At 44.1% G+C, this 18,823-nt stretch overlaps 1 protein-coding gene across 1 annotated transcript in view; it reads right to left on the bottom strand.

Moving 5' to 3' along the window:
* Positions 1 to 18,823, bottom strand: part of BRINP1 (bone morphogenetic protein/retinoic acid inducible neural-specific 1) — a 60,998-nt gene that overhangs the window by 19,568 nt on the left and 22,607 nt on the right. Inside the window, exons 2-4 of the mRNA XM_008943848.1 lie at positions 9,167 to 9,357; positions 3,566 to 3,735; positions 2,159 to 2,264 (exon numbers count right to left, since the gene is read on the bottom strand). Of these exons, the coding sequence (XP_008942096.1) occupies positions 2,159 to 2,264; positions 3,566 to 3,735; positions 9,167 to 9,357 (467 nt within the window). The remainder of the gene's footprint in view (positions 1 to 2,158; positions 2,265 to 3,565; positions 3,736 to 9,166; positions 9,358 to 18,823) is intronic.

Genomic DNA, 18,823 nt, shown 5'->3' on the forward strand with positions numbered 1-18,823 from the left:
ATGACTCTCAGGGCTGCACAGTGGCGAGCGGGTTCAGAAACAGAAGTTCTCCCCGTCACAAAGATGCTGCTCTTTTATTGAGCCAGCCTCAGAGCCAGAGTGACACGAAGGTAGTAACATGGATTTCTGTCAGCAGCTCATGCTCGGCTGCTAATAAGATCAGAGGAGACTTGGTCACGATCCATTACCTGCAGCCTTGTGACTAATTCATAATGAAGCCTCTCAGAGCAGAGGAAGGATCCTGGGTAATTATCCCAAGAACCACTCTCCAGATTAGGCAGAAAAAACCTCAGGTGTAGCTTTAAAGGTCACTTTGTTCTGTTAGGAAGAGTTCTCACCTTCCTCACTTCCCTCTCTGTCTCCTTTGGCTTGGGTCTAGCCTCTCTCTGCACTGGGTTATGCCATGAAGCTCCACGAAACCCACATGTGGTTGACCCCCAAGATCCTCTGTCTGCTCCCATCAGAAATCACAGCCTCATCCACCTTACATCCTCTCTTTCTCAAATTTTCTCTCCTCCTCCACCTCCTTCGCCCTCCCAGCCATCTGGCTTTGTCTCTTCTCTTGTAGGATTAGAGAGCCAATAGAGATCTATCGATCCACCTGCTTTGCAGTGTGTCTGCTTATTTAGCTGTTTACTTAGTTATCTGATATGTCATCCTTGGGTTTTCATCAGCAGCAGCCATCATCACAGTATATAAAAAGCCTCAAATTGTTTATTGTTAATTAGGTAAGAACCAGAACTCTGTGATTTAGAGAATCACTGGAATAGTGAAAACAACCTGCCTATTATTTTTAAAGGCAAATAATAAAAACAATAATAATATAACCACAACATGACTCTGTAAATGAAACCCACTTTCTGTGAAACCAAGATTAAAACAGCCCTTGCCAAATTATACTCAAAGCGAAAGATGTAATGTAGCCCATTCATCTGAAAAATTAAAATTTGTGCAACTACAAGGATTCCAGAAATAAAACCATCTGGGCAGATGAGCAATTAAATCCCACATTTCCTTATTTTGTCAAAAACTTGGGAATAACCTCATAAATTACATGCCCAGCGAGTTTCTTCCTTCTCCTGAAGTTGACTTCTTGCTAACCAGCATGTATTTATTTATTAATTCAGTCATGACCTCTGTCTGTTGACTTCTGGACTAGCTCCCCAACTGGGACTGAAGCCATGGCTTCTAGCATTCAAATAAAACCTCTGTGACTTTTCCCAAAGATTATGGTCATTAGAGAGTCCCAGAAGCTGATCTGCAAACCTCTTACGCAAATCAGCAATTTGGGAGGGACAAAGAGAGACGTGGGCAGAATGTCCCTTCAATATTAAAGGAAAAGGTCAGATTTATTTATGTCAGTATATGTATAATACACAGAAGTCCATAAAAATTCAGTGTCAGGGTGCACCCAGACACTTCACTGGGGTCCAATCCACAGTTTCTTGTGCCTTTGGCTCAGTCCCTGTCAGGCCCCACCTCTGCTGTGCTAAGCATGATGTGAAGCCACCAGAAGCCACTGGTCCTGCTTCAGGGAACTCGCAATGAAGACAATAAGAGAGGAGGGGAAAAGGCTGGAAAGGAACCAGGGTTCCTTGTCAGGGTTGGAAGGGACCTGAAAGATCTAGGTCCAACCCCCCTGCCATAGGCAGGGGCAGCTCTCACCAGATCAGGTTGCTCAGAAATCCATCCAGCCTGGCCTTAAAAACTTCCAGGGATGGGGCTCCCTCCCCCTCCCTGGGCAACCTGTGCCAGTGTCTCACCACCCTCATGGTGAAGAACTTCTTCCTAACATCTAACCTGTGTCTACCTACTCCTAGTTTCACTCTACTCCCCCTAGTCCTGTCACTACCCGACCTAAAAAGTCCCTCCCCAGCTTTCCTCTAGGCCCCCTTAAGGTACTGGAAGGCCACAATAAGGTCCCCTTGGAGCCTTCTCCTCTCCAGACTGAACAGCCCCAACTCTCTCAGTCTGTCCTCATAGGGGAGATTCTCCAGCCCTTGGATTATCCTTGTGGCCATTTTCTGGACACGTTCCAGCACTTCCATATCTTTCTTGTAATGGAGGCTCCAGAACTGGATGCAGGAGACCACCCCTCTCCCACTTCACCCCCCACTCCATGCCCTGTGTTACCATCTCCCTCCTTCCCATGCCCTACCTTGCAGGTGGAGTTTGCTCTCAGTGCTTTGCAGAAGGACAGAACTCACAGAGTCCAGATTGTCGTAGCTGTTACAGCCCAGGGGGCCAGTCCGAGTTTCTGTTACCTATGGGGGATGTAGAAAAGAGAGAATTTTCTCTTTGACTGAAGCATCACATCTTCCCCAGGCAGGTTCAGACCGTGTCATATAATGACTCCTTGTCACCAGCTGATGCAATCCAAACTGCATTTTCCCTAACTGGGAAAAAAACGCTCCACACTGAACAGACACAGCTCATGTTTGGCACAATCACAGGCTGGAAAACCAGAGTGAATTGTGTCTGCTTTCTTTATGGTACAGCGTGTTATTCTGGGCTTGGCAATGAAGTCCTGAAGATGGATGTTTCTCATAGAGGATCTCCACTGGAGAACATCAGAAGCCAGTAGAGGAATTATTCCCTGGTTTCTCTTGTTGGAAAGCAAGATACGGAGATGGATTGCCAGCCCACAATGGTGCCCAGTGCTCCCACAACATATGTGCACACCATCCTTGTGCTGAGGATAGATGGAGGCACAGATGACCTGCAGTGTTGTTGCTGTTGGTTTTCAGCCCGTGGAGGAGAGCTGCCCCTCCTGAATTCACAAAGGGTGATTATCTACTGTCACTGTTTCAATATCTCAATTCGATTTCCCATCCAGAAGGGAACAGACACAGCCATGAGACACCACAGAACAATAACAAGAGCTGAAACCTTTCAGAAATGGCTAACAGTGATGACTCCATCCACATCGCCTTCCCTGGAGTGAACTCTGCAACAATAAAATCCCTCCCTGGTATGGGCTGATTGCTTTCAAAGAAGGCAGCCTTTGTCTGCAGAGCCATTCTCCCTAGTTTGTATGCTCCGAGCAGCTCCCCTTCCTTCCTGCTGCAACTCCCAAGCTGTCTCTCAGGCCGTTTCATTCCAGGTGCCTCAGTAATGCCACACTGAGTCTTTCACCTTTTCTTGTAGTAAATTCATCTGAGAGATGTTTAGCAGTCTTACACCCACAGGAGGAAAATATTTCTGGGTTGCAAAGGGTTGCCCATTTCCCAAACCTGTCTTTTCCTTCCAGTCTCCATCACTGCTCTAGACTATCTGTTCCATGTCTCCCTTCCAGAGGTCACTCCCACAGACAGTGGAAGTCTCCTATCCTACATAACCATCACACTGAATGCCCACCTTTTTCAAATATTGCAGGCTCTGGGGAAATAAATTCTTCAGTAAAGTCTATAAAAGAAACAATTTACCCTGGGAAATCAGTGCAGGAACAAGACAACTTGTGATGAAAAAAGACATCACACTGGACTGGCAAAGCCCTGCGCCAAGTTCCTACAGTATTAGTACAGACACACAATCTTCTTTCACATCCTAAGGTAAAATCCAGTACCTTGATTGCTCCGGTCGAGATCTGGATCTCATGGAGTCTCCTCATGGTGCCATCACGGTCTACAAAGTAGGAGGAAGCAAGCTGGTGCAACGCTTCAACACTCTGGGTAGCGTTTCCTGACTTTCTATCAAGGCGGCTTTTGTCCATGTACATGGTCAAGGCCTCCTCTCCTGCAGAAGAAAAGGAGGTTTCAGTAAGGTTCAGGAGGGCTACTACGTAGGGTCATCTTAGCAGGAACACATGGCATCACACATGGAACCTAAAGAAAGAAAAGTCTCACACCTAAAGCACTCTTAATAGAACCCATCCTTCCTCACCAGTTCCAAAGCCTCAGTGTTGTGTAGATGAGGCTGCTTCTCTATTCAGCCAGAAGGGTCTGGTCCACCACACTTGTAGATCAGCTCCACTGAACTGAGTAGATAATATTTTGGACATTTCTTAGCCAGTATATAGCTTTAGCACACCTGTTGGAAAGGATTCAGGCCATTTGTCCCACCTGAGGAACACTTTTCTCTGTGGGCAGTGCCTCTGGAACAATGTATCCCTGACCAGAGAAAATATCAGCTTTATAAAATTCTAAAATAAAATAATTATAAAATTCTGACCCAATTTCTGGAGGGAGCAAATGATAATTTAAATTGCAAATAGGACATAGGTATGTAGGTGGGTACAGAGGACAAACAAACCCTTGTTGTACCTCTTTAGCTTCCACCAACCGTGCAAAAGGATAAGGGCAGTGGGCTGAGCAAAGGAGAGAAATCAGAGGTGGAAGCAAATGAGAAAGTTCAGGTAAACCAACCACCTTTCTGCTTTTTTTTTTTTTTTAAATTATTCTATCTCCTAGAGTCTCATTCAGAGAATTTAAGTAGAGAGCAAAAAGTACTGAGCAAGACAAGGGACAAGAGATGATTTTGAGCCAACACTCATACAGAACCTGGGAGTAAAGCAGTTAAGACCTGATAACACCAAACATCCTAAAGATTAGCAGAAAACTGAATCTACCAAAAGATATATGAAAAGGACATGAAGCTGAGAAGCAATATTTACCTAAGAGTTCAATTTGTGCTGCATGAGCCAGATTAAAATCCAGCTCATTCTTAACATAAGACTGTAATTATAGAAGGAGTAGAAAGGTAGAATAGTATCCTGCATTCTTAACATCTGAAGTCCTAATTCTAATAAGTGAAAAACAGATTCCTAGGGTAGGAATATGCCATTTCTACATAGCTCCCTTAATGAGAATGGTACTTGCTCTGATTTGATGGATGAACCACTGATGAACTTATTGCCTCTGGCAACAATAGCATGGTCAAGAAAAAAAAAAAAAGCACCACCAGTTTTTAGGCCAAGAAATATTTTGCTTTTCAGCACTTTTGCATATGACTTTCTTTAGAGAACAAGCACTTTTCTTAAAAATTTGTATTAGCTGAAATTGCTTGATTTGTCCAAATAATTTATTTTTATGGATACATGCAAAAAAAACCCAGTAAGCCTTCCCCTTGCTTTCGCTGGAAGTTTTCCAGCTTTATCTGGAAGCCAAAAGCATGAAAACAAACCAAAAATATTCTGGCTGAAAATCAAAATATTTGTACTGGATTTCAGTTTTCCAAGCAATTGATATGTTGAGGATTGAGCCTTTGGCTTTGAGATGAAAAACTGAAGTTTTTGTTGGAAAAAATGATGCTTTTCATCAAAAGAATTAATCAGTTGAAATCTTTTCATTGACTTCACAGGAGCTAAGTGGAGAAGTTTGGCATGTAAAACTTTTTTTCTGTAATATATTGTTAAAAATAACATCCTATTCTTTGACCACAATCAAAGTTATAGTGTTAACAGTATCATCATTGTTACTTCTCACAAAAACACTTTGCCTGGAAAATAACCAGCTTTGATTTCCTTTGTCACCGTTAACATCATTATGTGTTGAGCGGTGTGAGGAGACCTTGACAGGGATCAAGGCTCTGTCACATCAGGCTCTATCCACACAAACAGCAGAAAGGTGGTTCCTGTCCCAAGGGATTTAAAACCCATGGATCAGATGAAGCACCACAGATGTACACAAATAGTGGGCAAAGTACAAGGGAATAAGAAGACTGTGATTAGTGTGAGGAACAGCAGTCGCTGCACAGCAGATGCCTGCCTGCTGTCAACATGCTTTCAGGTTTCATCTTTGAGATGAGTTTACAGAGGGATTTGAAGGGAGGTCACACTTGGTGAATTTTCACTCATTTATCACCAAAAGGACATCTGCACGGGAGCTGGCGAAGAGTCTTGGGGGAAGAGAGGCTAGATCTGTGTGGAAGTGTTGGACTTTGAGCCAAAAGTTTTGTATCTCTCACGTAAAGGAAGTATTGATGTGCATGGAGATGCAGCAGATGTAAATGATGCTTTGCCTGCATTTCACAAGGCTGTGAAAAGAGAGGGAAGACCCAGGATGATTTTCCCTTTAGCTGCAGTTCTCAGAGGAACCTGTGGGATCCAGGTATCAACTACTCTTCAATTCCACCAGTAAGTGGAAAAAGAAGACATTTTCTGGAAAAAAAAATATCATGCATTTTTTAATAGCCAAGTGGCAAAAATCAGTACCTATTCAGTCTAGACCAGTTCATTTTAGTAGAGATGCTGATATTGGAGATCTTGAGCTCAGAGAACCCTTGGACAGAGAGCAACCAGGAAGTGTGGGTTGAATTGCATCAGGCAATAGCACTGGTTTCAGATCACCAGGAGATCTACCACTAGCATTTGGCACCCAGACATCATGAAATGAGCAGCTGAGACAGCTTCTAGACATCAGATAGGAGAAACGTGTGCTCCAGTGCAGTGGAGATCAACAATTTCCCCACAAAAACTGCCCATTCTCCCCCCTGAGGGTTTCAACCCCTCCGCTGGGATGAAGAGGAAAAAAAACAACCAAAACAGGAAAGTCAAGCCCGAGACACTCGATGCCTCTCCTGAGGGACAAACACTGTCCCTAGGAGTGAAGGGGTTTGAGCAGAAATAATGTTGCTGGAAACCTATTCTGTGTACATGTGTGTGGACCTGGAAAAGCACAGCATCCCCATGGAGAGTGCACATGAGAAAGGAACCCTTAGATCAAGAGAGGTTAATAGACTTTTGCTGCATTATTAAGTCTTAATTTCTCATTTATTAAGCAGATGCTATGTTCAAAGTTGTCTTTCCTTCTGGGCTTTCCCTGCAAATTGGCTCTCAGCTCTGTGTGCTCCATCCCAGAGCACGGATGCCCTCGAAATGACCCTTCACCAATCCCTGTGTCAGAACTAAACTGGAGCAGAGCTAGGTTTTTATTAGGCTCCAGGGGGACCCAGTTGCTCTGCAGGTTGAAAGGCATCAGAGCTGTTCCTCCTGTGGCCAGGTGTGAAAATAGCAGCTGTATTCCAGCGGGCTGGCCTGATCCATCACCCAGCCTCCTGGGGTCCATGCAACAGCTGGCGTCTAAAGGCAAAACAATTTCCGGTGTGTTTGTCACTTGTTCACAACCTAATAAGACATCAGGCTAAGTTAAACAGCTGTAATCCACAGCAGAATTCTTTTAACTTTCCCAAGGAGACGTGAGGTCTTTGGAGAGCAAGAATGCCAGGACATGTCTGGTTTTATATCCCAGTGGTCTTGTTTAGCCCACAGAGTGTGATTAGAGTAAATCCTCCTTGCATAATGCATGCCCAGCTTCATCTGCATTTTCTCTGGGACTGCCATTGCCAAGAGAAACCCTTCTTTTCTCCCCTACTACTGCTCACCATGCTCTGGGCTGACGGAGCATTTAGCACTCCTCTCCAACACCAGTTCTCGTTACCAGCCTCTGCATATTTAAAATTGTTGTGTTGTAAAATCAGGGGAAGAAACAAGCCCCTGTGAATAATTCACAACTTTACCCAGGCAAAATTAAAAATATATTTTACCGTCAAAGGTCTTCCTTATTTTGAATTTCCATGGATGTCAGTGGTAAGAAGAAGGCGGCATGTAAATGGGAAGAGAAGTAAATTCACAAAAAAATGCTCAATATTTTACCGGATTCTTAATTGGCTGGCTTGAGGTCTGTAAAATATGGTCCCCAAAAGTGATTACCTCAATAAAAAGGAGTTTATCCTTATACAGGCTCTGTTAAGGCCTGATGCAGGCAGTCACTTGTAGCCTTCAATGCATGGAAATCTCCTTTCTGTCACATTTCTTCCCATGGAGCAGATGGTTTTGAGTGTCTGGACTGGAAGAGCAGCCTGAGGATCTTTGAAGGACATTTGCCACACAAGAGGCCATTTGACTTCAATGGAACTGTGCCAATTTACCGACCACCTAATTTGTGCATGTATCATATGCACACATCTAATCTCATCTATGTCTCAGCCCACTGTCTGCAGAACGCTTTGGGAACAGACAGATGGCCAGAAATTCCTCAAAGTTCATTCCAAACTTCAGCGTGGCAAGGCTGGAGGCCAGGTACATTAGAAGAAGCAAGAGCAATAAACTAAATTAAAATTAAGACCCTTTACCAGTGAAGAAGAGTTCTCAAAAGAAAGACATTTAAATGCACAATGCAAAGGGGTAAAGAATGGTAAAAATAATACAAGAGAGAGAAAAAAAAAAGCACAACAACAACACAGAAACCAGTAGCAAATATCAAAACAAGATGCTGATTCTGATTTTTCACCCCTCCTGTTTTCAGCACTCAGTACCTGACATGTTTATGCAGCACGAGCAGCAGGACATGCTCATGTGATAACGGCCCCACAGGACTCTGTTGGATGTCCTCACATGTTGTGCTTGCACATGGAAGAGAGAGGAAAAAAAAAAAGCACAACAACAACAACACAGAAACCAGTAGCAAATATCTAGACAAGCTGTTGATTCTGATTTTTCACCCCTCCTGTTTAAAACAAGATGCTGATTCTGATTTTTCACCCCTCCTGTTTTCAGCACTCAGTACCTGACATGTTTATGCAGCACGAGCAGCAGGACATGCTCATGTGATAACGGCCCCACAGGACTCTGTTGGATGTCCTCGTACGTTCTGCTTGCACATGGAAACCTCTCTGCAGTCCTTGAATCTGCCTTTTGGATTTTATTCTTTTTTCTAAAGTCTGCTCCCTGTTACTGCTCTCACTCCTGCATTCAGCCCAGGCCTTCCTGGCCACCTCTTCCCCTGCTGCACACATGCCCTGACAACCTCCTTGAACTCCCTTTTGCTAAAGCTCTTCAAAATTCCTCCTGCTCCTCCTCCCTGCATTTGGATTCATGCTGAAAACAAGGGGGATCACCACATTCTCTTCCAAATTAGGGACAGAGGTGCAGGAATGACAGCCTAAATGAAGCATGTCTATCTTGAGGCACACCAGTACCCACGCCGTTGCCAGAGGAGCTCAGGTGCACACGAAGCAGAGATGCTGAATCACTGTGGATTCATTTGCAAAGGCTGTTCATACTCTGGGGGGGTCTCCCACCACCTGATGATGAGATGGACTTTGGGTGGGGGAGCTGCAGCCTGGCTCTGTGCTACCAGCCAGCTCCCATGCAGCATGGCCAAGGTTTGCAGGTGCTGCCCAGTACCTTCACCACCCAGGTAAGAAAACAGCCCAGGTTGCCACCTACCTCCCAGGGTGGCAGAGATGAGGATGTGGGTGCCGTACTTTTTGATGATGGTATCAATGAACTGCTGCGTGGTGGGTCTCCTGCCCAGGAGGCGGATGCTCCTCTGAAACTCAGGCATCAGGGGTAGTGGATTGTGGAGCAGGTCCCTCCGCTCGATGGCTGTGTTCCTCACCTTCCAACGGGCAAACTCCCTGTGCCACAACACAGAAACACAACAGGGGTGAGGCTTCGAGTCTGGAGGGGTGAGGGGAGCCACCGAGGGCAGATACGGAGGATGGAGAAGGGAAGAGTCCTGTTGGACACCCCCACATGGATACACACATAAGGCCACAAGGTTAGACAGAGGGGAAGGGGGAGGAGAAGAGAAAAGCAAGACATTATTGCACAATAACAACACACTGCGACGATCAGGGTCTGGGCTGATGAGGAGGTAGCCTCAGAATCTCCAGAGATGTCTGGAACAAGGCTGCACTTCCCTACAATGAAAGCAGAATAGTCCTTTACCCTCACACACTTTGGGCTCTTACACCTTTCCTTAGAGCATCAGATTCTGGTTTCTGGCAGCAGAAAAGCTGGTCAGTTAGACAGACTATATCCCTGTGTCCACCAGCCTTCTGGGCATGTTTTTGCAGAACAAGGCTGAAGGAAACCCACTTTCTCCAAACATCTTAATCTTTCAGCACCAGGGGTACAGCAAAATATCATTTTGAAAAACAATAGTTTTGATAAAACATCTCAAAGGTTCGATTCAAATCTAAACAGAGGCCAGGATGAAAACTGAGGTTTTGTTTGTTTTTCTTTCTTTTCTTTTTAAAAACCTATAAAGTCATTTTCAAATCCCCTCTATTGAACTGATAGCGACTGGGAACAAATAAAGTTAATGTTTGCAAAAGCAGCTTTTATTGGAGGCATACGTTTTGAAACAACACAGAGGGAAATGCCTAGAGAAAACCTGGTGCACCTGTGATCTAAAAATCTGGCCTCTGAAACACATCACCAGCTGAGTACCTAAAAGATGAGAAACCTATTAATGTTCTTTGAAAAATATTGAGCCAGGTTTTCCTAAAAGGAAAGGATATTATTTATAACTGCTTTCCTACAACACACCTGCACTATCTTAAGCTGTCTCCCAGATAATCAAGTCACAACCTTCTCTGTCACTTTTCATTCATTTATTCCTGTAACCCAGGTTTAAAACAAAAATTTCATTTCAATAACAGGAATGACAATACCTGGTACTGACATGGCACTTTCTATCAGTGTGTGTCAACCAGCACTGGGAATCCCTGGTAGAGACCTTGATATGTGGGCAGATTGAGGAGATGCTGTAAGTCATTTGCAAAGCCAAGATCACAAACTAGATCTTTTTTTTCCCAGGTTGTTTCTACACCCAGTCCACTTTATATGCATTCGGTTATTTTACTTAATGTATTTATTTTGATTGCATCCTATCACAACACCCCAGGCTGCCTAACAGCAGTTGCATTCATTAAAATAGCAAAGTGCCAGCTTTTCACTTGAAAATATCTCCTTACACATGAGCTAATGCCTCCTCTGTAGCTCCTAGGCTTTCACAAGCCAAGTAAAAATGCAAAACAAAACACCCCTCTTACTACATCCTAAGAGTCATTAGTGTCAGACCTCAAAATCCACAGAAACAACAGTTTTTTCCTAGAAAAATCTCTTTGCATGAGGAAGGGAGTGCCCCTTCAGCAGTGACACTGCATGTGAAGATGCAGATCTGGATGCTAGAAAACAGACAAGGTTGTATAATAAATAGATTCCCATATTGCTATAAGTAGCAAGCATGGGAAAAATGCCACTACCTGCACTTCCTCTCCTAAGAGACAATTATGACTTCTTGTCAAACTCAAGCACAAGTTTGCTCTCAGATTGCTGCTTCCTGCAGGTATTATCAATAAAGTCTGGGGGGACTAGAGCCCTCCAGAGCCACCGTGTTCTCAGAAAGGGCTGTGAAAATGTTTCACATTCCCCAACAAAGTACAGGGAGTTTGCTCTTGTTACTGTCACGTTACCCATTCCTAAGCAAAGAACACAGAGCTGAAACAAGCAGCTGATCAAGTAGGGTCCTACTGATGGATCAGCACCCAAACCCTGGGACTGTCTCCATTCAGTGTGTGGAGATGGACAGGGAACAGTTACTGTTAGGAGCAGGGATTGGAAAGCAGAGGGCAGTAAAAATGGGAGAAGCCAGGGACAGAGAATGAAAATTTGGTAAATGGTGTGTTCAAAGGGAAAGCAGGTTAATTTTTTACATCATGTCCAACATCATCTCATGATGCCACTGGCAGTAGGTAAAAGGAGTTTAAAAGAAATCATTGTCATACCTTCAATAGTGCCTGCTGCCAGGAGACAGTTCTAGTCCCTGTTCATGCAGTAGACAAGCTCTTAACAGAATCCACTTTTTCCAGTCAAAAGTCAAGTCGAAGTCTCAAAGGAGACTTCTTCCACTCAGTTCTTACACATGCCATCCCTCCCCAGGGCTTCCTACTCCTGGGGAATATCTTGAGGTGAAAGCCCAGCTCTATTGTACTCTCCCCACACTTAGATGTGTGGCTTTCATAGCTGACGAGAAAACCTGAGCAAATATGTTATGATGAATAATTTATGCAACTAACTTAGATGTTTATCTTCTGCTCATAGAATATCCATGAGCCAGTTGCAATTCTCCCTAATTTATGCAATATTTGAATTTATTTAGTGACATTCTTTCAGGCTTTATTTTTAAAGGTTTTGCATAGCATTTGGCTGTATTTTCGTTGCATGCTATCGATTGGTTGGGACTGGTCAAGCCAATGACATGGTATTGTTATGCTTCCTGATTAATGACCACAAATACATTTTAAACGTGGCTTTCCCAGTCCCAGAATGTCTTACATTGAATGCAACCCTCAAAATACTAGCAGTCTTCCATGCAACCTGTAGAACTCTATGCTGTAAGATACATCTGTGGCCAACATTATGGTACAATTTCATCCAACATTAATGGATATGGCTAGTGAAATCATTTAGAATTATTGAGGTGTTTAAATATACGTATACATATATATTTGCAGGGAACAGTATAGGTCTGGCCATAGGGAATGATCCAACCTGCAGTTCCTAAAGTCTGTGAAGAAATATCCCCCAGAATAGGTTTCTATTGGCTTCCAATGCTAGACTTCATTGTGTTTTCTGCAGGAGCAGCAGCTCTTGGCCATAACTGAATCCACAGCACTGGGCTAGGTAAGCATGCTCTCCTCTGTCACCACTGAATCCTTCTGTCTGTGGATCTCTAGAGGTCTGTCAAGACCTTGGATTCATGAATGGTGTGTGCAAATGGGCACTGAGATCTTTCCTCCTAGAAATCATTTTCAGATGCCATTTTGCTGATCACTGCTTCTCAAAGCCATCAGTGATACCACAGTCTCAATGCCACTGCCCAGAAAGCACAGGTTAGACCTCTACAGGTATCAAGCACTTTATAAAATACAGATATTACACTTGCTTGCTTGTTTTTCAGGTGAAGAAGTTGCAAAGACTTGACCAGGATTATGGTGGCACCCCATGGTAGGGGTAGGATTAGTACAGAGTCTTCTGACCCTCAGGGGAAATCCCTAGCAAGGTCCTGAACTTCTGCCAGTGGGGAAGCTTTTAAGGGCTTCAGAAAGATGATAAACCTCTTAGCAAGGAGGAGGAAGAGTCCGTATCCCTGATGGAGAGATGGGATAAGGAGAAACTATGACCTAACGTCTGAGTAGGGTGGGGAGAAGCACTTGTTTATGCTCAGATGTCTCGCTGGTGTAGACAGCCCATGCTAATGTGGAGTGTGCCCAGGAAAATGCCTGCTGGGTCAGCTGAGGGCAGTCTGCTTTCTAATGTCTGGTGAAAGCACTGAAGAGCCTACTCCTCTAATGGCTGGAAGGGGTAGAAAGTGCTAATGCCTAAAGAAGGAAGGGAGGTGAGAGGAAATGGAGGGATGAAGTACTGCCTCAAGGAGGCAGACATGCATATCTCAGCCCTTCCTCCCTGTCACAGTAAAGGGATACATTTTATTTGTATATGTTATAGCTCAGAAAATACTCATCCCTTCAGAGGGTGTGTTAATGAGCTCTCCATCAAGGCCAGGCAAGTCAGAGACAGAGGGAGACACTAGGGATGTCTCAGTGCTCATTAGCACTGTGACCCCTCCAGGGAAACAGAAAAAAAGGGGGAAAATTACTGAAGAGGGAGGAAAAGTCAAAAGCCTGGAACGGGTACATCACCCAGACCCCCTCACTGCTCTCTCTAGGAGAGTCCAAGGGCACGAGCTCTCTCCCAGGGAGAGAAGTCTGAAAGAGAGAGGCCGTCGGAGCAAATTAAATTCCCCATCTTCAAATGGCTGAGACAACCAGAAGGACGTAAGTGAAGAAACAAGTTCAGCACAGACCTCGGGGGCTGCTGCTTGAAACCAAAAAGCAATGAAATGCATTAAACAATGATCTAGACAGAGCCCATCTGAAAAAGGAAGAAAAACAGAACAAGAAGATGCTGAACAAAGCTTCTAACTGCCGTGCTACCTACAACACCCCAACAGTTCCTGCTGCTGTAGGTGTTGCCTTTCAGGCCCAAAAGGGGTGGATAGTGCATCCCACACACAGTGGACACTCAGACAGGACCAGCCCCACTGCTGCCTGGGACCTGGGCAAGGAGAAGGCCCCAGCTCCTTTCCATTCAGTAACTCTTTCAGACAGAGCCTTTGCAAAGGCAACACCCTCTTCAGTATCTTCATCAAGATACAAATATTGCTTCATGTCCTTTATGTGACATATTGCACATCTTATTGACTCTCTGATGTCATCAGAGTCCCCTGTCAGAGAAATCCTAGAGCATTCCTGTTCTCTGAATTTTGGAGTATATACAAAGGCAGCTGCCTAAACAAATCTGCCCCTTGTCTTCATCCAAGCACCTCACCATCTTTAAGCTAGACATTTTTGGACACCCTTGTTACACACAAGTGTTATTAGCTGTTGGAATCAGCATGAACCAAACCAGACATATTTTAGGCCTTGTTCAAGAGAAAAGAAACAACATTTTTTAAAAAAAAATCAAGTTTTTTGTTCACATCAGGAACTTAGCCCAAAGTCCTCCAGAATCTTCTCAGATGCTCCTACAACAGAGCTGTTTAAAAAATTGTGGTGTTTTTTTTTGTTTGTTTTGCCTTTAGTTTTCTCAGCCTAATCATCCCAGCCATGGGCTGCACAAAGTAATAGTAATCTTCATTCCTTGGGTTGAGAGCTCTCCCAGGTTACTGTGAGCCCTCAACTCTGCAAACCATGCCTTGGGGGAAGGACACAAGCATGACAACAGCTCTACAATGCTTAACTTTCACTGCCAGATCTGGCTTAATGTGAGTCTGTACGGGGTATCTGTGACTATGGTGGGGTCAGTGATGTTTTATTTCTAGTCTGTGCCCTCAAAATGCCAGACACCCAGGCTGAGCAGTGCAATGTTCCTTCAGCAGTCTCCTCTTCATCTTGGCCTCTCCTCTATCTAGGCTGGCATGGCGAAGTCAAAGCTTCTTCAAAGCTGAGCTTTTCAAAGGACCTACAAGAATTAGTTTCCTGTGAGGGTTTGGCACTCATCCCCCCTAATCTATTGAAGAAAACTCCAGTTCTTAGATTCAAACCAGTTCCAAATTAGACAGAGGATGAAGCTCTGGCATAAAAGAGAGGAAAAAACTTACAGAAATCCAGAGAGGTATGAAAATGAAATCACTTAAGCTGAAGTCTGACAGCATTTTGCATAACAACCAGGCAAGCAGACAGGCTCATATATGACAGCTGGCAGGTGAAAAAGATAAATAAATTGACTATTGATCTATTGATAAATGCTGTGCTGTCTGCAGCAGTTTTATCCCTATAAGGACATTCACCTAGAAAGGACTGAACCCAAGGAGAAGGCCACCAGTGTTTGAATCATTCAGCAGAATCCTATAGCAGAAATAAAACAACACTGTTGGACTGCTCACTCCATCTGTCTCCACAGGACAATGGAAGAATCTTCTGGTTTTTGCCTTGGTCTGTACTTTGACCATATGTCTGACATTGGCTGAGGTGTCTGAAACCTCAGCTACTTCCCATGTTCTGGGAAATCATTTCAGCCTGTTAGATCTTCCCGTTAAAAACAAGAGTGTTCATCTCTCTGATATTGTTCTTAAAAATAATTGTTCCAGGTTTGAAGACTTGGAGGGCTTTTTTTTTGTAGAATGAGAGTGAGGTAAATAATACATCCAGAGTGACATTAAATTTGTGTTTGCAAGAAGCAAAAAGAAAGCAAATTACTTCAAAGTTAGATGGATTTCATGCGACCTTGAGAGTGCCTCGGTAAACAGATTGTTCCAGCACTGAATTAAAAACCAATCAGACAGACATGACTCTGAGTCTTGTGTTCTCTTTTAGGCTGGGAATACGCTTGGGTCTCTTAGGAGGCAACATGTAATTGTTGGGTGCTGAAAAGATTGATTTGTTTATAAAAAGATGAAGCTTGAATAAATTTATTGCTAGAGAGTCAAAGCAGAGTGATTCAGCATAGGTAAGTAGAAGTTAAGAGACAGTAATGATCAAATTTAATGATCTAAGTTTGCTTATTATTAAATCTGATCATGGCCAGGATGTGGCTATGGTTCTGAGCTTTGACTTCAAACCTAAACACGGCGACCATTGTGAGCAGACAATCACAAGCTAGTGTGGCAGAGGAGGTTCCTACCTGTTTATGCATCCTCAGATAACACATGGTAACTTCTAACTTCTTCAACACACATCAAACTCAGCAGCTACCTTCATCTGTCATCTATGGATCTGCTCTCATCTCTCACCTGAGTCAGCTGCTACAATTCCCTTCCCTCACCCCCATCAGGTTACAGCACAAACTGCTTGTGGGACATTCATTCTACTCAATGCTCCCCGCAATGTTCTTTATGCAGATTTCATCCCAAAAAAAGCACACACCTCAGGCACTAAGGATACCCTTTCCAACCCCAGCCTACTTAAGCCTTGTGCACCCTGGAGACTTGCTTCTGAGTAGTTCCCATTACTGTTAACACCATTTCAGCTACTGGCAGTGTTGGGCTGACGGCATTTCTGAGCCACTACCTTTTACATAGTGGTTAATAGTAGCTGCTAGAAGCCAGAGTGACATCCCTACAAGAGCTCCCAGCATTGTTAGCACCACTGCAGCTTAACAAACATTATCAACAATAGGAAATGTTCTATTCTGTTGCTGTTTTCTTCCTAAAAGCTTACCCAAACCAGACATAGTTTATTAAGCTTCTGAGGATGCTGCTCTAATAGGCTGCAGGGTCCTGTGCTCCAAGCACTGGAATGGACAATACAGAGCCACCCATCCTTTCACTGTGAATTATGATAAAAATCACAGGAGATGAAGCCAGAAGGATTCTCCACTAAAATACCCAAGGTAGCCTAGAGAAACTCACCTATGAATCAGGCATTTCCAGTTCTACAGTTGTGATTACAACAACACTGATAATATTTTTCATATCACAGTCTCCTGGATTCATGTTTCTATGAGTTTGACCCAAAACTCAGGATCAAGCAGATCCTAGGAAGTCAAGAAGCTGTCAAGGAGATGCTTTCAAAGAACAGCACTTTTGAAGCAAAAGATGGAAACATCTGAATCACTGAAGGAAATTTTAAATAATCTTGAAGAAATCTGGAATAAGTAATACAATTTTAGTTTCTCTTCACCACACTTCTTCCAATCCCCTTCTTGTGCACTCCTTTGGTCAAGGCATGAGAGCTGATGGCATACATCAGGCAACTAGACTTAGCCAGCAACAGGCTGGAAGGGAACCTAAGACACAGGATGATGAGACAATTAACTAAGGATGTATACAAGGCATAGACAGGAAAAGGCCACAGATGGTTCAGTCTTGTGCTGTAGCAACTGGTATGAGAAAAAAATGGGAAAATAATACCACCACCACCAACAAAAAGAGATCATTTCACATTGAAGTGTTTATCTGGAGTCTTGTAGGCTAGAGGCTTAAAGTCTTGATGAAGTCCCCCCTCCTGTAGCTGAGTAGTACATGGAAGTATTTAAATCTGTTACTTTTGAGAGGAAGTGTGCAATGGAAGACAGGCAGACATGTTTTAATTTGTGGAGCAGATAAATCACCCATGGGAGGTGTGGCCCACACTAAGTCATGGTGAGCACTCTTCACCCCATGGAGCCCCTCAGCAAGCTGGGCCTGCTCTGCCCCAAAGTTCACCATGTAGATTCACTGCTTATCACTGTTCATCTGAGCACAACAGCACAAATCAAAGGCTGTAACAAGAACATAGTTTGGAACAAGTCGTTTCATTAAATTGCACTTGCTTCATTTCCTGAAGATGGAAGTGTGTGGACTACAGGATTTTTTTTTTTTTTTCCCTTACTGGAACTGTAGCAAGCTGATAACCTCAGCCTGTGACACCACAGCCCCAAGCTTTGCTCTTTACTTATCATGATTCACAGTTAACTCGGATGAAAAAACTGTGAGAAATGTGGATTTGAACTTTAATTTCTCACGTTACAGGCGAGGGTACCTGGGCACTGCACTGCTGGCAACTTAAGCACAGCATTTGTCAATACTGGGGAAGTAAGTATTGGAAATTTAGCCCTGATTGCCCTTTTTCTCAAAAAGCACAAAATCTTCTCCAACGCAGCATGCAGCCATGTTTCAGAACCTGAGCTGTTGTTCGAAAACGGAGCCATCACCCCCCTCTGGTCAGTTGTGCTACTCGCTTGGCAAAGGCTCAAATCCACCAAGTCTGGAGGAGGAAACAAAAGTGCTGTTTAAATACAAAGCCCCTCCTGCCTCCTACCCCCAGCTGTGCCCTCCAGGCAGCCCTGGCAGAGCCAGCTGGACACAGCTACCACACTTGCTGGCTCAGCAAGAGCAGGCAGTGATGGGAAAGCTGTCCCCTCTTGCCCACCCCCTCACTCCTGAGTCATTCTCAGCTGATGGAGACACGAGCTACCATGTAAGGCTGGTGCTGGTGGGCGGCTTGGATGCCTAAAGATGAGCCAGTTGGCAAAGCAACCTGTTTACATCAAGGATCTTTTGCTGCAGGCCAGCTGGGGGGCTTTTGTCTATGTTAAGTGAGGTGAAGGAGGTCCATACCCTTCCCTGCCAGAGTATATCCCTACAATCATAGAATGATTTGGGTTGGAAGGGACATTTCAAGGTCATCTAGTTCAACCCCCTGCAGGGAGCAGGGACAGCCCCAACTAAAGCAGGTTGCTCAGAGCCCCAGCCAACCTGTCCTGGAATGTTTCCAGGGATGAGGCATCTACCACCTTTCTGGGCAACAGTGTTTCATCACTCTAATCATAAAAAAAAAAAAAAAAAAATTCCTTCTATCTAGCTTAATCCCCCTCTTTTAGTTTAAAACCATCACCCCTTGTCCTGTCACAACAGGCCATGTTAACAAGTCTCTCCCCAGCTATTTATAGCACCCCTTTAAGCACTGAAAGGCCACAAGAAGGTCTCCCTGGACTCTTCTCTTCTCCAGGCTGAACAACAACCCAAACTCTCCCAGCTTCTCCTCCCAGCAGAAGGATTCCATCCCCCTGATCATCTTTGTGGCTCCCACTAGACCCGCTTCAACAAGTGCC

Source organism: Merops nubicus, unplaced genomic scaffold, assembly GCF_000691845.1.
Source record: "Merops nubicus isolate BGI_N331 unplaced genomic scaffold, ASM69184v1 scaffold11247, whole genome shotgun sequence".
Lineage (NCBI taxonomy): Eukaryota > Metazoa > Chordata > Aves > Coraciiformes > Meropidae > Merops > Merops nubicus.